The sequence below is a fragment of the Lampetra planeri genome, chromosome 28, assembly GCF_965212315.1.
Source record: "Lampetra planeri chromosome 28, kcLamPlan1.2.h2, whole genome shotgun sequence".
Classification (NCBI taxonomy): Eukaryota; Metazoa; Chordata; class Hyperoartia; order Petromyzontiformes; family Petromyzontidae; genus Lampetra; species Lampetra planeri.
In genome coordinates, this window is record NC_136134.1 from 5,127,805 (window position 1) to 5,150,840 (window position 23,036).

Genomic DNA, 23,036 nt, shown 5'->3' on the forward strand with positions numbered 1-23,036 from the left:
GCAGAGCTGCGGCGCAATCCACACACGCACAGCTGCGGGGCTAGCTACACACACACGCACAGCTGCGGTGCTAGCTACACACACACGCAGAGCTGCGGTGCTAGCTACACACACACGCACAGCTGCGGTGCTAGCTACACACACACGCACAGCTGCGGTGCTAGCTACACACACACGCACAGCTGCGGTGCTAGCTACACACACACGCACAGCTGCGGTGCTAGCTACACACACACGCACAGCTGCGGTGCTAGCTACACACACACGCACAGCTGCGGTGCTAGCTACACACACACGCACAGCTGCGATGCTAGCTACACACACAGCTGCGGTGCTAGCTACACACACGCAGAGCTGCGGTGCTAGCTACACACACACGCACAGCTGCGGTGCTAGCTACACACACACGCACAGCTGCGGTGCTAGCTACACACACACGCACAGCTGCGGTGCTAGCTACACACACACGCAGAGCTGCGGTGCTAGCTACACACACACGCAGAGCTGCGGTGCTAGCTACACACACACGCACAGCTGCGGTGCTAGCTACACACACACGCACAGCTGCGGTGCTAGCTACACACACACGCACAGCTGCGGTGCTAGCTACACACACACGCACAGCTGCGGTGCTAGCTACACACACACGCACAGCTGCGGTGCTAGCTACACACACACGCACAGCTGCGATGCTAGCTACACACACAGCTGCGGTGCTAGCTACACACACGCAGAGCTGCGGTGCTAGCTACACACACACGCACAGCTGCGGTGCTAGCTACACACACACGCACAGCTGCGGTGCTAGCTACACACACACGCACAGCTGCGGTGCTAGCTACACACACACGCAGAGCTGCGGTGCTAGCTACACACACACGCAGAGCTGCGGTGCTAGCTACACACACACGCACAGCTGCGGTGCTAGCTACACACACACGCAGAGCTGCGGTGCTAGCTACACACACACGCAGAGCTGCGGTGCTAGCTACACACACACACGCACAGCTGCGGGGCTAGCTACACACACACACGCACAGCTGCGGTGCTAGCTACACACACGCACAGCTGCGGTGCTAGCTACACACACACGCAGAGCTGCGGTGGCTAGCTATATACGCAGAGCTGCGGCACAAGCAACACACACGCACAGCTGCGGGGCTAGCTACACACACACGCACAGCTGTGGCGCTAGCTACACACACGCACAGCTGCGGCGTGTAAATATAAATTAAACCCGCCACCGTCTAATTAGTAAGGTCGCAATTTTCAGTCCATTCATTGAGTTCAAGCAACCGATTCGACTCGGTTTCACTTATCCAACCGACTTGATTGACAGACGGTCCCAGACGTGACAGAACGCACCCTCGCTGTCGCGGTCATCGTCGGGCGTGGCGGTTGGAACGTCTTCGTAGTCGTCGCTCTCCTCTCCGTCGGCACCCTCGGACGCCTCCTCCGGCTCTTCGTACGTCTGCCCCCGTCCCGCCGTCTCGAGGTCACGACCCTGGGCCGCGTTGCCGTTGGACGGGGCTCCGTCCCTCCTGCCGGCTGGCGGCGGCGGCAGCGGCGGTAACGGGGAAAGCGCCCGAGGGTGGAGATCGGCGTGGAGGTGCTGGTGAGCTCGCGGCGAGTCGACGGGGGCGTCTGCCACGTCTTGCGCGGCGGGCTCTGTCCGCGTGCTCTGCTCCAGTTCCGACGGGTTGATCTGAGACTTGCGCCGGATCTGGCCTTGTCCTGAGTTTTAAATGGTCCGTACCAAAGACACACCACACACACACACGAACATCGATTTGTTTATGATAAGCCATTATTTTTTGAGGAAAAAAAGCTGGCTTAGTCTGAAGATAATTGCACGAGGGAGCTGCAATGAGATGTTATGGAAATTCCATCTTACAAAAATTTAAATAATTTGTCCCAAAAAAGTATCATTGAGTTTAGATAATTATTTATTTTAGGAGGAATCCCCCATTAAGATATTCGGCCAATTCCTTGTTAGCATAATTTTTTTTCCTAATGTATTTTAAGGAAAGCATCAATTGAGTGACGAGGAAAATTAAGAAGAGGAAGAGAATCGGGTCTTACTATTCCTGCGGATTTGACTCATATTGGGTTTGGGTTTGATGCTTGGTTTCCTCCGAGCGGGGATGGGCACCGGTTGTTGCTGCTGCTGTTGTTGTTGTTGTTGCTGTTCATTTCTTCCCGGGAAATTATTCTCGATGCTGTTCATCGCCTCGAAGCGAGCCCTCAGCTTCCTCACAGCCATGTTGTTGGACTCCAGGGTGTTTCCGCTCATCCCGGAGAACTCCTAAAACAACAACAATAGCGACAGCAATAAGTGCAAATCACTTACATTTGAAGTAGTCATCAGCAGCAGCAGTATCATCATTTTGTATTTCAAGTCGTCTCTGTGAAGTGGAGCGCCGCGATGTTAACTACCTCGCCTGGCACACAGGAGGTCGTGAGTTTCATCCCCACCCCACCGTCTGCTGTATATTTGGACTTTGCATGTTCTTCATGTGGTCGCGTGGATTTTTCTCTGGGTCCTCTGCTTTTTCCCCTCCACATTTAAAAACATGTATTCGATTGCTATAAGTTTCCACGTGATAAGCCACTTCGTTGATCTATCGTTTGTGGCCAGGTCACTTCTGAAAAAGAGCCACAACTAGCTCACTAGGCCTCAAATGGTAAAATAAGATATGGTTTAGTTTAAAATTGCCTTGGAGAGAGTGTAACTGCATGCCCAACTTCTGATTGATGTTGTAGAATTAAGTGCATTAAAAATGTGAGTTTTGTTTTTTGTCCTTCCCCTACACCTCCAATAAGCACGATTGGCTATGTATGGTGAGAAAGAAGTTCACAGTCTGCGGTTCATCACAGTTTGGCCAGTTGTGCAGGAGACTCAAGCCAGAAACGTTCTGTAAATCTTACAAATCGTACACATAGCACCTTCATGATAGCCTTCGTCCCCCGTAAGATCGGCACGACTACCAAATGCAACGATTGTTAATTTACGTCGCATTTTAAAGGACACGTTGTAGACAGGATACCGTCGACTTAACGCAGAGAGAAAAGAAGCTGACTTAAACATGTTGAGTCGATGATGAAGAACAGGCACCCCGGTATAAATGGACGCATACGGTATTGTGAAGTAAAAAAAAAGTGTACATTACGTACAACTTACAAAGAGTCAAATTGCATTCCTACAGTGTTACAATAAAATGTCATAATTCGCCATGATCAACCCACTGCTGGAGGCGTCACATGGAATGACATTTCACTCGGTCTTTATTCATACAGCGCACTTAACACCCGAGGGAAATCTACATCAAATAAACATGCATGCAGTATTAACACCCAACAAATAAAAAAAATATGGACCACAAGCCATTTGGTTTAAAAAAGCTAAATAGCCATGCTTAAATGTGTTATTTTTAAATCGGCAGGATAGATAATGATGCAATTCAGTTGGAGAAACTGCCATGCCAGGTCAGTGATTGCTTACGAAGCTCCCTCAAACATTTTCCATTCACGATTGCAAACTCAACATTACATTTGTGAAATTTACTCTGACCGTGCTGGCAACGGTGTCAAACAAAATGCATTTCCTCTATGAGAATTCATTCGTGGGTGTCCAAGCATAACTTGTGTAATATCCCTTTATAAAAAAAAACTTTACTTACCGTGTGTGGCCGTCCAAGTTGAAACATGAAGAGAACTCTGTCGTTTTAACGGAATGGCAGCACAGCACGGCTTAAATACCCCATCACGGGGAGAAGGGGGGGCGGGGGGGAGGCCCATTTCTTTCCTGACTCGTAAACGCGGAGAGCAATCGCAGCGAACCGCTGCTTCTCTTTCGTTTGTTGTCCTTCGCCCTCCACTCTGGTTGGTTACGAAAGAAGTTCAACATACACAGACCCCTCCACCACTGCCCCCTGTATCGTCTTAACAAACTGGGGCAAGTGCTGTTAGCGAAGAACCGATGAAGGCCGGCACGGTGGCACACGAGTGGGTGGTGGGTGGCCAGCACCACGCCCGGCCGCCTTTGTCTCCCTCGCGGCAATGTTTACACACCGCGCTGGGTACTCATTTGAGGCTGAGTGGACCTAGAGGAGGCCCAAGACCGGTTCAGATAATCGTCACTGGTGTTGGCCGCGTGCGGGAAGTGAACTCGGGTCGTCGGGTTCGTAGCGCCGCTTGCTAATCGCTGCGCTACCGTTCAACATACATACAATGAGCCGTCAAAACGTGCTCAAGAAATTCAACAGAATTGCCTTAGCAATAGAAATACTACACGCAGCAGACTGGCGGACGGGAGAGTATCAGTGTTTCAAACTCAAGTTGCTTCATAGATGTGGCTGTAATAAATAATCGTAAGAGAAGCACGAACTACGCGTCTGTGCGGATCGTACGCAGGGCTCCTGATCACCGACTGAACTGTTAGTGTCATTTTTTCTCATTCCTTTATTTTTTGTTCGGAAAACAATGTTTTTTTGCCGTTTTCGCCTGATTTCCTTTTCCTGTGACATTCGAAGCACGGGCCCACACTCACCGTTTGTATCACGACCTATGTAACAGCGATCTCAACTACGATCGGTACTGTAGAACATCTGAACCATCGCAGGACACTCACGGTATAGAGCGCCTTCGCAGTTCATTGGGCTCTTCATGCTGAAATAAATAAAATCGAAATCTAATTTCAGTGAGAAGATTCCAGAAAGCGATTCAAGAAATTATTTTGGAAAAGGTGCATCCCCCTCTCGACTTGTTTTGCCCTCGTGAGTTTTTAAATTTTCCATGAAAACCACCAATCCCATTCATGTAAACCTGCTCGTAGGAATACAGCTCCATACCTGTCAACCCATACGGTTTACCCCGTATTCTTGTACAGGAACATGGAGTTCGCATGTCCATACGGCGTACAGCCGTTTCAATACGACCAAAAAAATAATAGTTTGTCTATTTGTTTGTGTATCTCCCTTGTGATTGGACTTTGTAGGATGAACGTTGAGATTTATAAGGGCACGGGGTGACCAATGAAGTCTGAATTAGTCTTCAATAAGGTAGGCACTGGTAAGGGGTTGACAGGTATGCAGTAATAGGTGCGACAACGAATATCTAAACGACGTCAATCGAAGGGATTTAACAGGGCAGTCGTAGTAGGTGGTGGTAGTGGAGGCAGCGAAGGCCGAGAGGCGACGGGTTCGAGAGAGGACGACGCAAGCGTGAGTTTGAGGCGACGCAAGTCGCGGTGGGGCGTCATCAATAAAGTGACCACGTGCTTGCTGCCAAACGACGTCAAGAGGGGGGAGATGTCAACCATGAGCAGGGAACCAAATCGATTGTTTTTTGAGGTGTGGTCAAGGTGCACAGAAAACCGATTGAACTGGTTATGGTTCAATCTTGACTTAAAGCTTTCGTGACTGCAGGAATGGGTGTAGGCCAAAGGTGATAAACGTAGTGGGCGGGGCTAGTGATGTTAATGTGAGAAATTAGCATGTTAATGTAAGTTTCGGAGAGCGGCCTCCACGGCAAGGGCACGGAGGTGGCTATGTTAATATTAACACGCATTTTAAACCTTTAAAACAGTCTGCCTCAGCAGCTTTCCCCCTCTTTTTTTCCTCCTGATGATGATCGCTTGTGTTGTGATCGAAACGTCGTAGTTTTTATTTATTTTATTTTCATTAATTTGAACCTATCTACATGACTTTACCGAAGGACCCAAAGATAACCGTTATGGTTCAATCGGCTACGGTTCAATCGGTTCACAATTGTTTTAATGGTTTGCTTCAGATTAACCGTTTGCAGGAACCGGTTTTAACCGGTTTAAATTTCCTCTATTTTGCAAAATAAAGACCCCCCCAACCTGTGCAGCCGACATTCCAGCGTAGGTTTACACAGGAGTGGCATTTTCTCTGGCTATTTTTTCCCCCATTGATTAGCAAATATGCCGCGTGTATTGCAACACAGAGCAACGAGGCGCGCTCGAATCGCTTCAAGCACGCGGCGTCTCTCTGTGTGTGCTGCAAGCTTGGAAGAAGTGGTGAGACGGAGATACAATGGACACAGGGCGATGCAAATGCAAGGGGAGATGCACAGAGGGAGATGCAGTGGCAAAAGAGAAACTGGCACGTCTGTTTAAGGATATACGGGGGATCTTTGTCTTTGTATGTTTGTGTGTGTGGCGGAGTGTTGGTGTGACCCTCTCACCCCCAGCGCTTGTGCTGCCTGTGTGTAGACCCGCGTAGACCCGTCTGGCTCTGTGTAAATGAAACCGTTGCCGAGTGATTGCGGGACAACGGTAAAGGTGCGTCCTGGAGCCCCATGGGAGATCGCAGCTTTTACCGTACAAAGCTGCCATCATCAATATATATTTCGTTAGTTCATTTCTCAATCCGCTTGTCCTGGTGAGGGTCGTGATGAGGCCCTCAATATTCATTTATTAATCAGTTTTTAACCGATAACCGCATCATTTTTATAGGGAGGGGGGAGTGGAGGGTGGGAATTTTTTCATTCCAGAACAAAAACATTTGGTTAAATTTTCGCGGTGAAAGCCAGTCTTTTGCTCCCGATGTAGGTTCAGTTCAATGACCTGTAGTATCGGGTACAATAATCCAGGATTATGAGGTGTAGGTGTAGCTTGTACTTCAGTGGTAGTGCCTTATGCTGATAATCTCCGCTCCAAAACAGCTTAGCAGCGTTTCGGAAAACATCAATGAGCCATGGTCTATCTACTGCTGGATGAAGGCCTCTACGTCGACTACACCCTACATGGTTCTGCGACTCAACGATCCATCTCACTAAACTAAACTATTTTTATTTTACCAGGTATGGCCCACTCTCCACCCATTGCATCGTATTCTCTCCTTTGCCCGCTACTCTTGTTAACAGTCTTACCCATTGGACAACTTCCATTCTCACGATGGTGTCCTACTCAATCGCGCCGACTTTCCCACCCTCCTTGCAGTCAATGTTCACGGTGAAGATGCACGGCCCCTTTTTGTCAGTCTACTACAGGACGAAGGCAGCCTCCCCCCTCGTCATGCAACTCGTGGGGGGCGGTTATTTGACCGTAACTCCCATGAAGTTGGTGAGCAGAAATACTAGATCAGGTTCTCCATAAGACGTTTTTGTTTTGGGTTAGATCGCGTGAAAATAAATGTGTCGTGAAACTCCACCACCACCCGACACAGCCAATTAGTAAGGTTTGGCACGTGAACAAAGTGCCAATTCGTTACTAGTTCAGCACACCCGGTGTGTTGGAGAGTGAACCAACAAATATTTACAATTAAGAGTACGACGTTTCACCAGTAATGACAACCAGCATCATCAGGTGACAGCCAGGTTTTTGTGGAAAAGTATTCTCCCCATTGCAGTTAGTCAGTATAACACGGAGGCTTTCACGACCAATATTATCCAGCCACGGCTAATCAGTGTGGAGTGACATCGAAACTGACCACGAGCCTCCCCACTTCCCGCACCATTCCACGATCGTAAAAAGGAGGGGGGAGATGTCAATCATGCGCATGATTGACACTATGAAACTAACTATTTTCATTCTAGATTTGAAGCTTTCGTGACTGCAAGGATTCATACTCTTAGGTTTTTTCGGTAAAGTCACGTAGGCAAAAAATAAATAATATATATAAAAATAATAGAAATAAAATAATAAATCACGAAGGAAAAATAAATAACAAAAATAAATAATAAAAATTATAGAAAAATAGTTAAAATATAAAAATAATAAATCACAAGGTAGAAAATAAATAATAATAAATAACCATTAAAAAAATAAAGAAATATTAGAAATAAAATATTAAATCACTGGACGAAAAATAAATAATACATTTTTTTCTATTTGTTTTCTATTTTTTATTATTATATTATTTTATTACTTATTTTTTTCCTACGTGACTTTACCGGAAAAAACCTAAGAGTATAACTATTTTCATTTTACCAGGTAAGGCCCACTGAGCGCTGTATAGTTATTTTTTAGAAGCCACCTGGCCACAGGCGTGGAATGAAACAGTGACTGCACAGTGCACTGTGAGTACGGTTGCAGGTTCCTGCAAACCAAAAATCGCAACCATTGAACAACTCACAACTCCAAGTGTGGACAATACCCCATTGTGAGATTTCAGCGTCTAACACTTCACCTGGTCATGACCTTTCCACAATGAAAAACAAAAAGTATTGCCATCCTGTATGTTGGAAGAATGAGTTTCACAAGCGCACGCACAAACAAATGTACCAAGGACAAAGACAAGGATCCCCCCATATAGCCTTCACAGGCTGTTGGGGCAAGTGCTGGTAGTGAGCACCTATGAAGGGCGACATAGCACACGAGGGGGTGGGTGGCCAGCACCACGCCCGGCCGCCGTTGTCTCCCCAGTGGCAATGTTCACACACTGCACCAGATACTCATTTGAGGCTGAGTCGACCTAGAGGAGGCCCAGGACTGGTTCAGATAATCGTCACCAGTCTTGGCCACGAGCGCATGTAAACACCCACACACGCGTGCACGCACACGCTCCACAGATACACAAACACTTGTGCAGCCCCAGGCAAACACACCCACACTAGTTCATGGCAGTGCTGCAGCCACCGAAGAATAAACCCCACTTCACTGGGTCGGGGATGCGACAGAAATTCTCAACATTTTTTAAAAACATTCTATCGCTAACAGTTGCTGTCGGCACAACACCCGAGAAGCAACTCCTACTGCTGTGCAAGTTCTTGTCCCGTTGTGCCACGCGGCTCTCCAATGTGTTGTCGTTCGGCTTGTGGCGACAGAGCGGCTCCTGAAGAAACTTTCGTCACGTGGACCGAAACGTCGGACACCGCGCCGAAGACCCACGTGACAACCCGACTTCATAAAAACACACCGAGCAACCCTCCCCCTTGCCTCTTGCGCTGGGACGCGAGAGCCAACGGGTCCCTGTGAGTTCGCCATCTTTGGCCAACTCGTTAAACACATTCGGACATTGGTGCAGTCGGTTCTCCTACCACGTGCTTTCATAACGATAGTTGGACATAATGCGATGAATATTGAGTGCACGGAACTACGTCGCGCGTGTAGGAATAAGCGGTTGTACGGCTGCCTCGGTCTAGTAGCAAACGAGGTGGGATGCTGCTGGATGCTTCTCGATGCTACCCACATGCCTCAGTCTTTGTTCAGCCTGCATATGCATCGCGGACTGCGCTTTTACCCTATATCATATATTACACTGGTCAACACACTTTTTCTGGCATAAGGTATTCCAACGGTTTTAAGGTAATTTTGGGGTGCTGATTCCAAATCTGGCATCAGTTTTTGTCTATCACATCAGGTTTTTGAGATATCAAATATTGCATTTTCAATAAAAACTGCAGAAGAAAAATATTAAATAAATGTGGATATCTACATACAATGATATTATAAACGCACTATCCTAAAAATACAGCACCGCATTTGAACACTAAAGCAGTCACTGACTCGCAACAACTTGCAATCATAAGTGACAGAGTTAATTTCAGGTAAAATCAATGAAAATGGGGTATGTCGATAGCATAAAATGAGATGTGATAGAGCAAATCTGAGATCAGATTTGGAATCAGCACCCTGAAATTAGTCTAAAACAGCTGCAAAAGTCCAGGCCAGAAAAAAAAATATTTTTTTGTTGACCAGTGTCATTTATCGTAACACGATTTTACCACAAGGCGGTGTTCTTCAGGAACGCAACTACCGCGTTATAAGAGACCGGACTGTATTATATTGCGCGAATGGTGTGCTGTGTATTTGTGGGAATACGATATCTAACTGCAACGTATGCATGTTGAACTTCTTTCGCACCGTACGTAGCCAACCGTGCTAAATCGGAGGTGTGCGCCAACAGCGCAATCAAAGGAGGAATTTAATTTCAGCTGGGGAAGGCAGTCAAAAATACCCCAGAATTTTCCCTTATTATTTGCATCACCACGCATAATGTTTGCAAATGCGAGACGGTGGATTTCCCCCCCTCCCCCTATTATTTGTATTTCCAAGCGAAAATGAATAAATATCGATGCAAATAATGAGGGGAAAACCCACCATCTTGCCCTCACCATCATGCACTCTGAAAACATTTGGAAGGCAGACTGTCATTTGATCATCATCATGCGTGAATTTGTAGAATGTCATTTATTCAAAGCGAAACCTGGCACTTTTTTCAGGAGGGGACCTTTTCATTGGGAGTGTTGGGCCAATTCCTGTTATGAGCTATAAACTATGGCTTTTGCGTTACACGAGTAATGTGCTCAAGTACATACGACCAAATCGCCCAGCACGCGTCAGATCGAGTCAGACCTCGGAAGCCAAGCAACTCTGAGCCTAAATATTGATTCTGAGAAGCAACCGAGCCCTCCGGCATGCGCAAACACAACGGAATCGTCAATAACATCGCCTTAATGATGAAAAAAATACATCAAATCCGATGTTTCAGGCAATGGCCCTTCTTTCAAAGCCATTAATGGTCACCGCGTGCACGGACACGTCATAACCGGGCTGTGTGGTCACGCGGTTGGCAACAGGGGGAAGGGCAGCAAATCCCATTGTTGTTCTAGATTTAAAGCTTTCGTGACTGCAATGATTCATATTCTTGTGTGTTTTCGGTAAAGTCACGTAGGTAAAAAATTAAAATTAATAAAAGTAAAATAAAAATGTTTTTTATTTTATTTTACTTTTATTAATTTACATTTTTTCCCATTGTTGTGCTGTACTATGCGCCAACATTTAAGCTTCCCGCCTTCGCAATCCACACTGACCAGCAATGATGAAGTATGGTTAAATAATCCCCATGATGCACACGGTGTTGGGGGAGTCCCTCATCCAGCGGTGGATTCAAAAATGTATTCCCGACGCTCGGCCGTCGATATTTCATGCCCAAACTCACACTCACGTTTTCTGAACGATTTGAATGTTATCTCTATCCATCGTATGTTTTTGAATGCACGAGTTACGCTATGCAAAAGCCAAACATTTATAATTTTTTTTTGAATGGCCAATGGGGGTTGAATGACCGTGGGCGCTGCCAGTACGTCACACGCTAGAAAGCGAACGACTTTCGAGAAAGCAAATAAGTAAAATGGTAAAACTATTAATAACGTGCAAATTTTCACGAAAAGTTAAGGCGACAATTTCCAGTCGTGATTCAGAAGGCGCAGAGCTCTGCTCAGGGTTCCTCGTGCGATCGATGAAACGAATGAAGAGCCTGCAACTGTCGCTTCAAAGTGATGGCGGATTTGATGCTCCTTCCTGCTTGTTGCATATGTGGAAGCAATTCCAAACTAAAACTAAACTTTTTTTATTTTGCCAGGTTAGGCTCACCAAGCTATATATAGCTTTTTTTCAGAAGCGACCCAGCCACAAATGATAGCTCAACGAAGTGGCTTTTCACGTGGAAATGTATAGCAGCCAAATAACTCTAAACGCATGTTTCTAAAATGTGGAGGGAAAAACCGGACCACGGGGAAAGAGACACGCAAATTCCAAAAATGCAGGCATGAAGGGTTGGGATCGAACCCAGGACCACAAAACGATTGGAGCAGCCATAGAGAAAGGGCAATCTGCCAGGACAGTCTTGGGTCCCCAAGGGGACAGCGAGCGAGTTGAGGGATGAGGTCACTAGTGCCCTGGGGTAGGGGCAGGGGGGCCTCGGGCTCTGATTTACAGGGGACGGCCAGGTAAAGTGGAAGGCCATGGTTTGGAGCACGATCACAAAGAACGGCGGGTCGTGAAACTGAATCCGTACACCGATAGGGAGCCAGTGTAGTCATTTGTGGCGCGGCGGATTGTTTTGTACAACCTTGGCCAATACCCAAGATGGCGCGTGACAGATTGTTTTGGAGTTTATATTTCACTTTTTTTTTGGCCGATCCTGGCATGAGAGTGCCAGGATCGGCCAAGAGTGAGTTACTACAGTGGTCGAGGCAATGGCTGATAACCCTGCAAGCCGCGGTGTTTGCCATGGCTGGAGTCGGCAATGGACGCAGCATGTGCCAGAAGGCCCTAAAGATTGTTGTTGTTGTTACACGGCTTGATTAAGCGGAGTACGTGATCATTGCATTGCTAAAGTGGGATCGACTGTGACACCATCAATTTTGAGGTGGTGGTAACACATACTAAATAATAATTTTCTCAATATTACAGTTTTTTCGATTAGATTAAAAAGACTAACTTATAAATATATACACACAAGTACCATAATTTAAATGTATATGATTAATACAAATCAGGCAATGGCTCTTCATGCTTTTATGTGCTATAAAGAAGGGCCATTTGTCATAAGTGCCACCGACTAAATATATTAATTTAAGGCAGTGTTCTTGACAAGTGTGTTGGATTTTCTGTTGTTAAGTGTGCAACCACTGCCAACACAGCATCACCAGATAATGTTCAATGACAAAATAGTGAAAGTAATATACAGCAATTCGGTTGCAAACCTATGTTTGTCAAACTGTACGTAGTTTGAGTTGTTGCACATGCACAGCCCTTTATCCATCCACTGCCGGATGCGGGAATCCGCATGCCGTGTGGCCATGGTGGCAATTTGACCATACTACTCCACACACTGCTCAACTTGGGTTGGTGAAGACGGGGAGCACAGACGTGGAAGCATGGAAGTACGATAGAACGACGTGTTTTGCTGCACTGCCAACTGATGAACACCACGAAACGCTGCAAAACCTGTGCCCATGTAATCCTGATTCGTAATCCCGATTGTAATCCCATTATAATCACAATGACTCAAATGGGATTATGTATCACAATCAATGCTCCCCACTGGAGGGGAAGGTGACAGCCTCCACAAGGCCCACGATGGTGAGATGTGTACTCCCTCGCCTGGTATACAGGAGGTCATAGGTACGATCCCGACCCTGACGCCTGCTGTATATTTGGAGCTTGCACGTTCTCCCTGTGTTTGCGTGGATTTTTTTCTGGGTCCTCCGGGTTTTCCCTCCATATTAATAAAAAAACACGCGTTTAGAGTATTTGGGTACTGTAAATTTCCACACGATAAGCCACTTCGTTGTGGTTATCATTTGTGGCCAGTTCGCTTCTGAAAAAGTGCTACATTGCTCAGTGGGCCTTACCTGGTAAAATAAAATGAGTAATTTTTAGTTTCGTTTTAAGTGAGAATTCACGATGAATGACATCGATCAACGATGTCCCGGGTCTCCAAAGCAACAACTCAATTGCCCCCTGCTGGCAGACTTATTCCTCAGGTCACTCTTATAAACGAGCCTCTCCTGAGCTCATGAGTTCTCAGCTGATTAAACAAAGTAAACTTGAACTTTATACAAGCAAACACTACCTCGGCCCAACCCTGCTTTGTTTATGAGATCGGTTGAGAACGGGGCAAATTCCGGGCGATTTGGTTGTCGGCTAACACACGTACACATTCCCGAAGCACTACACGTGGGGTGTGTATGTATGTCTCAGCAAAGGTTTATTATCAACAGACACTGGGTAAGAAGTGTTATAACAGATTAAGAAAATCACATTCTGTTACAATGAATCATCACTTCTACGATTGAAAGATGAAAATATGAGATCATCAACCTAGTCAGGGCTTGGTTATGTTTCAACCATAAAAGACACCTGTAAAAAGGTAAGGCAATAATAAAATGCAACTTCCCAAGCAAATAACTCAGCAGGCTGCATTTGAACTTGGCCAGTCAGCACAAATATGACGGTGCTGTAGATGTAAACGGACATGAATGGCTGACTATTAAACGTGACTAACAAAGTCCAGATGTAGCGTCAATAAACTAAATTCTGCCACATCACAGCAGGTGCAGCTATACCAACACGACCTCGGATTGGTCGACACAAGCTCCCAACAACAAGAGCCGCCATTTGTCCCAGGGGGGGGGGGGGCTCATGACTGGTTCAGATGTTCGTCACCAATCTTAACCGTGAGCGTGAATCGAACTCGCGTCGCTGGATTCGTAGCGCAGCACGCTAACCACGACACTACCGCTCCGGATACGTGGACACAGGCACACACACGGGCGTTTCCATTTTATTATATTTGTATGTTAGTAGACCTTCTTTAGCACCATACCTAGCCAACCGTGCTAATCGGAGTTAGAAGGATGCCAGATGTGGGCCCTATTTTACAAGATAAATCTGTGCTGTGTGAGCACAGACAAACAAACATTCTGTATTACAGAGAACAGGTGCATGGTCCTTAAGGAATATTGCACATCGAACAAAGACGGTCACTGCATCGCACGCTTTCAGATGCACTTCTGCGGCCGTCTGGAATGCTCTTCCTACCAAAATGAGGAACCCACTTTTGAATAATCTAGATTGAAAACTTTTTTCTTTAGAACTGTTTTTTTGTGTTGAATTTGTTCTCCTTTCCCGTCATCTCCGATTAATATGGTTGGCTACAAAATACAGTACATACATACAACAACTCAGATGTTTATTGATCGCCTTTAGCGATGTTAACACTCGTGCCAAACCACACATGGAAAATAGCGGTGCTAGGCAAACTGGCTAAAACTTGAACGCGGCTTTATCTAGGCAAACATCACCCAAACATGACCGTCTGGATGATATGTCAAGACAGCACATGGAATTGTTGGACCAATATACCAACCATGGCCTAGCTTTGTATGTTTGTTTACTGGGTAGGCACCCCATCTGCACAAACCTGCAAATGACTAGTGTGGTAAAGTATGGTCAAACATGACTGATGCAGTCAGTCACGGTGGAATCACTTTTGCAGAATTTATAGCCGATGTTGGAATTCCACAAAAAATTCTGAAAACTACATAAATCGGGCCCCCCTCATTACAAAAATAATATTTCCCCAATAAAACGAGTTCACCGAAAGGTTGAGATCTTCCATTTCTCTCAGTGATGCTACAAAAATACGTATTTATTCTTATCATTACGAAGCTTTGTTTACCCAGCAAAGCCCCACCCCATGTCTCAATACTTTTTCAGGAGGGTTCTGCCAGGTTTTCACAGCAAAGGGCAATGTTGCTGCCTGTAATCCCAATTTTTTTAATTTGCAGGCATTTTGTCCTTTGCATGGGGATGTTTGACCAATATCATTTACGTAATATTTTATTTACATCATGGAAGAAACCCATATAGAAGGGGAAACATACAAAAAGGTGCCACGTGTTTAAAGAAAAATTATATTTACTTGAAACACAAGAAACACCCCAGATCGGTATTGAACTTACACAATTGCTACGAGGCGCAAGTGTTACCACTGTATTCATATTCTTAGGTTTTTTCGGTAAAGTCACGTAGGTAAAAATTTTAAATTAAAATTAATAAAAGTCAAATAAAAAATAAAATAAAAATCACGAAGTTTCGGAGGCAACACAAGCTTCCGTCTTCAGGTGGAACCGTCACAGCACGATTGCTGTATAAAGTAAGAGCAATTCCAAGAAAACCGTCCTTGTATATATACTGGTTGAGGGTGGGTTGTGATTTTTATTTTATTTTTATTTTACTTTTATTAATTTAAATTTACATTTTTTTACCCACGTGACTTTACCGGAAAAAACCTAAGAATATGAATCCTTGCAGTTATGAAAGCTTCAAATCTAGAATTAAGTGTTACCACTGTGCCACCCCTGACTGCCCAACGCCGAGCAAGATAAACCGCATTCTACATTGTAATGGACAAATGCTTTACCTGTCACAGCCGTAGCCACCGTTGTGATGATGGGCAGACTCTTCACAAGATCCCCACAGTTAAACTGTCAATCAAAGAATCTTGGGGTTTTTTTTTCATAAATGTAAAACTGTAATTTATTCCAAGGCAAAAACTTTCAGGCTCGTTTGTCCAGTTTTTGTGAAATTTAATATTTTGCGTTGCCCACAAACGATACGACAGTAATCTCAGTCGGATGATTGCAGAACGCCGTTTCGTAAATTATCTCTACTGGCTAGAAATACAAATCGCCTTATTTTATCACGACAATTTAGAAACCTGTTCGTACAATGCTAGGAATATATGCAAAAGTGATAGCATTGTTACAGATACCTCGTACTACGTACTCTAGTGTTGTGTTTGTATTGTGCTGATAATCCCTACTCCAAGCCAGCCTGGCAGCATTCCATAAAACAGAGTGAAAAAGTCAAGCCCTCACTCACGTCAAGCTACATGTATTTGCATTACAACGAGATGCTGTGTGGTTTGTGCTGGGGAAGGGCGGTTGTTGGCAAACATCGGTGGCAAGTGATAGCTGAACTTGTGTTTGCGGTCTCTTATTTAACGAACCTGAACTGACCACCAGTGGCACTGAAGTGTGGTCAGACAAACCCTCATCAACAATATGGCATGGCGAGGCTTTCATCCGGAAGTGGATTAACTAAGGGCTGTAAAAATAATCATTATTATGATTACAAGTGCATCGCTGCATGGCTGCAAACGAAATAATGCATCTTGACACTTGAAAATCAATGTAAGAAAAACGTTGGCTACCAATGAGATGTGTCGTTCAAGTGTGCAGAGCTTACGGTAACTAATGCCACATCATGAAGAGTACAGTAGATGTGTTGCACAATGATGTGGTGTATTTTTTAATTTTTTAATCTGGCCCAGATTCAAAATTCACCAATGCGTTTTTTCTCCCCCCACTGAAATGTTGAAGAACCCACCGAGGCAAAAATGTATTAATATATCAACAAAAAAATACTGCATTACAGTTAATTGTCATTAAAATAATAATAAAATTGATTATGATGGCTCAACGATTTGGCGGCTTATAATGTAGAGATTGAGAGCTGCCGCATACTCCAAACGCATGTTGTTGATTCTCCACGTGGAGGGAAAAATGTCGTGAAGATGGGCGGACGTGGTTGGTGGCCACCCACCTCCTCGTGTGTGCCGTGGCCTCCTCCCTCCCCACCCAGCCCCTCCCCACCCAGCCCCTCCCCACCCAGCCCCAGAAATCCCACCCCCCACCGAGCCCCACCCTCCCCACCCAGCCCCTCTCCACCCTCCCCACCCAGCCCCTCCCCACCCTCCCCTCTCCAGCCAGCCCCACCCCTCCCATTGTTGGATGCACGACGGACGGACACAATAATCCCCTGTGGGCTGGTGTAACCAGGAGGTTCCCACCAGTATTAACGGAGCATGTTTGTTTTGCATGTTCACCACAAGTACTGTGTGTGTAGTAGTAGGTTTTTACCCTTTAAACTGGTTTCAAACTGACACCTTTATACAAGGCATCATGTTTGCAATAACCGCAACACAAGCAGTCCAAATGCAAACAAAAAGAAACAACTCTGATAATGGTAATGATATGCACTGTCCTTGAAGCTGTCTCGGGTGTGGACCAATCAACTTCAAGGACAGTGCATATCATTACCATTATCAGAGTTGTTTCTTTTTGTTTGCATTTGGACTGCTTGTGTTGCGGTTATTGCAAACATGATGCCTTGTATAAAGGTGTCAGTTTGTACCAGTTTAAAGGGTAAAAACCTACTACTATATTTTGCCACTGGTAAAGGAGGTCTCATAGTGTAAATGCTTACCCCGAGCTCTCAATGCTCTGATAGTGCGCTGTCTTTGAGTTGTACGCCTTTTGGCGTCATCTGGTCCAACACCAATGGAGACTAGGCTCTAAGAAAAGCTGTCTCGGGTGTGGACCAATCAACTTCAAGGACAGTGCATATCATTACCATTATCAGAGTTGTTTCTTTTTGTTTGCATTTGGACTGCTTGTGTTGCGGTTATTGCAAACATCATGCCTTGTATAAAGGTGTCAGTTTGTACCAGTTTAAAGGGTAAAAACCTACTACTATATTTTGTCACTGGTAAAGGAGGTCTCATAGTGTAAAAAACTGTGTGTGTGGTTAACGCAGACTTGATTCCTTGCAAAAGGCATCTCATTTTGTGTTTGAACATCTTAACACCTGTTTTATTGCCAGAAAGGGTAAAGCTTATTCTTATTTTTCATAATTTGTGACGTTATTTATTGAAGGACCCCCCTGCCTCGTATTCGCATTGCGGCTCTTGAAATCGGCTATTTTTGTTTACCGAATTCGAAAAAAAATTCCCTTCTTGTAATTCTGATTGCCGACTCCTGGTCTAGCAAGAAGCCGATTAACAAAAGACAGTGAGTGTCAACATCAATACAAATATAATCGATAGTAATAATGGCCAAGTGTCACAAGTTATTTTTATGTACATAAACCATCTATACGGAATGTGTATTGGAAGAGCAGTTGGGGCAAGCAAGATAATGTGACCAAAACTATTTGCAGCGGAAATATCGGAAGATGTTTTCTTGAGAATAGATTGGTGAAATCAGAAAAAGCGTAAGCAAATAAAACATTAGCCGGGGCTCAGATTTGCTGATCATCATAGGAGTGGAAATTAACGACAGGAAATCATGCACGTCAACCCATTATCAGCGCCTACTTTATTTCAGACCAATTCAGCCCTTATTGGTCACCCCGTGCCCTTATGAATCTCAACGTTCAACATACAAAGTCCCATCACAAGGGAGAAACACAAACACATAGACAATGTTTGTTTTGCCCGTATTGAAACGGCTGTACACCGTATGGACCTGAAAACTCAATTTCTCTGTACAAGAATACGGGGAAACCCGTACGGGTTGACAGGTATGGGAAATGTACGAGGGGGGGGGGGGGGCACTCATCCAGGGCCTACATCCAGGCTCAAGGCTGCTTGGCTTTACAGGGCCCATGGGGTCAGGAACATTCCAGGCGATTTGGTTATCCCACGTGTTTTATATATAAATCAAGGCGGCAGTGTTTGACGATAGCAGTGGTGAAGTAATACTACTGGTTTCGATTTAAAGCTTTCGTGACTGCAGGGATTCATCTTCTTGGTTCTTTCCGGTAAAGTCACGTGACTTTACCGAAAAGAGCCAAGAAGATAATACTACTGGTGTTGGCCAATCCGTTTCAAAGACAAATGTATATATTATCAGAGTTGGTATGCATGTTCAGCACAAGTACTGTGTGTGGTTAACGCAGACTTGGATTCCTCGCAAAAGGCATCCATTTGGTGTTTGAACGTCTTAACACCATCACCTGTTTTATTACCAGAAACGGTAAACCCCTATTCTTATTTTTCACAAGTGATACTATTGTGATTCAGTACTACATCTGCTTGTTTTAAGCCACTGCCAAAGCAGATCGGGTTTCATTTGAACGCCACGTGCATCGACGAATCAAAAAGACTGCTTAATAAAAACACGTTTGTTTTTTAAAAACATTTTGATCAAGCAATTTTGGTACACGTACAATAATTCACAAGGTAGCCGTGCCATAGAGTTGAATACAAATACCGGGTTTGTGACATAACACGCGCTCACATTCTTAATACCACATAGCACACACACACGTGAGACTGGTGACGAACACGTCTGGCGAACATCGAAATACTAAACTATCATCCTAGACGGGAAACAAAGTTCAGGACTATGCTCGGGACACGAAACGCAACGGGAAGATTAGTTCCCCTTGACTGAAACATTGCAAATAGTAATGGCAGACGATAGCATATGGAAGTAAGAAACCCCGGTCGAAACATTCTTACATTACGGATTCTAGATTTGAAGTTTTCGTGACTGCAAGGATTCATACTCTTCGTTTTTTTCGGTAAAGTCACGTGGGTAAGAAAATATATTAAATCACGACGTTGCGGGCGCAACACAAGCATCCTTCTTCAGATGGGGACAACTTAGCGAAAGCACAACCGCTTAAGTGTGTCTATTTAAAATTTTTACCTACGTGACTTTACCGAAAAAAACAAAGAGTATACCATTACGGATGTTAGCATAACTTAGGCTCTAAGTTCACGAATATGAATCCACTTGGTTCAAAACGTGGGTATTGTCATCATTACCAGTATTCGGCGTGCAGCGAGTAATGGAATCGTTTCGGATGACGGGTCGAGTTTAGTTTGTAATCTCGCATTTGTCTCGAGCGGGGGAATAAAAGGCACCACAAACTCACAAGCGACTTTAAAGGCCCCCTTCGTGTTCATCAAACGGCAACACGAGTGTCGTGTCAACGGACGATTCACAGGACGTTCGGCTGTGATCCACAGTGATGTCCATGCTCAGACTACCTATACCAGCCCCGTAACGTCGAGCGGGCCGAAGTGGGAATTGAAACCCTCCGACCCCATGAAACATTCTAAAGAGTCCTCGGGAAAAAAAACAGATGCTGGGGTACACAATGAGTAACAATTGAAGAATGATGTTCGCAGCGTCTCCTCGTTTACACAGGGCACGTGAGCGTGCGTGTACGTGTAGTCAACCGTGCGATGTCTGGCGCAGACTGCACGAGACACAAACAAAGGGACAGGTCTCGTACCCCTTTTTTACTCGTTTCTATGAAGCACATTTGCTCACGTCCTGTTAATCACCGTCTCTCTCGTGGCCTCCCCACCGCCACCTTTACCTTCCTCTTGGGAGCTGGGCGAGGACGAGGCAGGCGAGAGATCTCCGCTTCAATCCATGGCGAGTTGTGAGCTCAAGCACCCTCGTGAAAGTGCGAGGCACCAGGTGCTCTGAGCTCTCACCTCCATCCTCCCCTCCTCCACCGGGGGTCTCACATTCCAAAGGTCGCCCCTGCTACGAAACTGGTCCGTCAACTTTCGCAACGAAGTGGCTTATCACAGGACTGCAATCAGTATGTTTTCTTGTGTGTGTGTGTTGATATACACACGCGCACCAGGAGATCACCACACATATATACACAGGAGGGCTGTCTGTGTGATGGTACTAGGGAGACAAAGGAGACTGGGCGTGGTGCCGGCCACATCACCGGCTTGTGTGCATAATCGGCCTTCATAGGTGCTCGCTAACAGCACTTGCCCCAAAAGTCTCTTTAGGCTATAGGAGGACTTTTGTCTTTTTGGCATGATATTTGTTGCTATGTTTGTTATTTTTTCACCAATATATTACATAGACATTTAACATATTTGGTACGTTTCATTTTTGGCATTATATTACATTAGAAATGTTTCATTATCTCGTGTTGAAAATCGATCATTAAAAACATCGATAATTAAACGTATATTTCTTGAAGAAATGTTGATAATTGTTATTTAATATTTTGTCAACAATGAAACATATGCCAATTGCGTATCTTACCCATAAATCATCATGTGTTAAGTGGCTACTGAAGATATTGGTGAAATATAAACAAGGATTTAGGATGAAACAAACATAACAACAATAAATATGCCATACGCGTGTGACAAATGCAAATAAGCTGGGACGGTTTTGTGTGGGTTTCGGAAAGGTTTGGATATGGGGCCGTCCATAAATGACGTCACGCGATTTTGGACGATTTTTGACCCCCCCTCTCCTCGTCACACGGCATTACAAAAAGTCAGACCCCTCCTCAAATATGCTTCAAATCGCTTTAAACTATTGTCATTGTAGTGTGTATTTAATGTGGCGCTGCAGGAGAAAACATTTATCAAAAAGTCTATTTATTTAAGTAGAACGTGTTGTCTATATTTATTTAAAGTTGCGCATTTTGATGTGACGTCACATTTCTCAAACCCCCCTCCCTCTCGTCACACATCGTCACAAATGTCTGACCCCCCCTCCCTAGGTGCGTGACGTCATTTATGGACGGCCCCGATGGACATCACACTGCAGGTGACAATGGGCCCAGAGACCTGGTATGGAGACGTGTACAGGGTGGTCCAGATTTATTGTGACCCCCCCCCCTAAATTTAATTCTCAAAAAACGTAATATCGTTTTGAAAGTAAGGTTTATTTTAAAACACACATTTATATGGAATCGATTAATTGGTGGCGGGGGGGGGGGGGTCACAAGACATCCGGACCAGCCAGTACAGCGCGTTGTATCGCGATGCTCGCCAAGTCGTGGCGCTTTTACGAGGTGAGAGCCCACCTGATGACGGAGACTTGTGTTGCCTCCGAAACGTCGTGATTTTTATTATTATTAAAACAATTTTATTCATTTTAATTTCATTTATTTCCTACGTGACTTTACCGAAAAAACTAAGAGGACAGAATGGCCCCGTTTGCAAGAACGCATTTGGCAAACATTAACAAAGAATTAAAAAAAAAACCTGCATACATGGACGTTTTATAGCTTTCAGATGCACTGTATTTGCCCTCGGATTTAGTTAATTCGTGAATTGATTTAATTATACGTCCAACGAGATGACACACGCAATGCAAAATAATCTCACCGCTTCAATTCTATTCTACGCAATAACAATACATCGGCAATGTCTCCTTCACATATCCATCTCGCCACGTAAAACACACAAATGTATAAAAGCATTTACACAAACCATCAGCCGCACACACCGCCTTCTGGGAGCGTGTCGTTTCGGCAGCATTGCTTGAAGACAACCCACAAACTCTGGACAGGTTTTGACACACAATGCCTCTCATCAGCGCAGAATCATTCTTGCGTGAATCAAGGACTTTGGGGCCGTCCATAAATGACGTCACGCGATTTTGGACGATGTTTTCTCCTACAACATCAGAGTGCAGCGGCACATTAAATACGCACTACAATGACAATAGTTTAAAGAGATTTCAAGCATGTTTTTTTTTTGGGGGGGGGGGGGGGCAGAGCTTTGTGACGTCATTTTTGAGGTGGGGTCTGACTTTTTGTGACGCCGTGTGACGAGGGAGGGGGGGTGTAAAAAATCGTCCAAAATCGCGTGACGTCATTTATGGACATTTATTAAAAAGTCTATTTAATTAAGTAGAACGTGTTGTCTATATTTATTTAAAGTTGCGCATTTTGATGTGACGTCACATTTCTCAACCCCCCCCCCCTCGTCACACATCGTCACAAATGTCTGACCCCCCCCCCCCCCTAGGTGCGTGACGTCATTTAAGGTCGGCCCCATAGCTCAACGTGAGACGATATATCACACGTCTAAAAATATATATATAAAACATATCAGCACGCGGAATGACGGCATAGTGATAGATTTTCTCCAGGGCAAGTCCCTCGCAGCAACATTCTGGGTTGAGTTGGTCATCGACAAATGTGCTGTGGC

At 45.0% G+C, this 23,036-nt stretch overlaps 1 protein-coding gene across 4 annotated transcripts in view; it reads right to left on the reverse strand.

Annotated features, from left to right (window-relative positions):
• The window catches only part of LOC144728346 (rho guanine nucleotide exchange factor 5-like), a 55,804-nt gene extending 35,084 nt beyond the window's left edge, over positions 1 to 20,720 (reverse strand). For 2 of the 4 annotated variants that reach the window (XM_078607719.1, XM_078607718.1), the window contains exons 1-3: positions 20,435 to 20,720; positions 2,083 to 2,305; positions 1,366 to 1,734 (exon numbers count right to left, since the gene is read on the reverse strand). In XM_078607719.1, the coding sequence (XP_078463845.1) occupies positions 1,366 to 1,734; positions 2,083 to 2,293 (580 nt within the window). In that variant the 5' untranslated portion in view covers positions 2,294 to 2,305; positions 20,435 to 20,720. Of the gene's footprint in view, positions 1 to 1,365; positions 1,735 to 2,082; positions 2,306 to 3,680; positions 3,763 to 20,434 lie in introns of those variants that run through there. The other 2 variants (XM_078607717.1, XM_078607716.1) reach the window with 1 other exon arrangement.
• Positions 20,721 to 23,036: the final 2,316 nt, after the last annotated feature.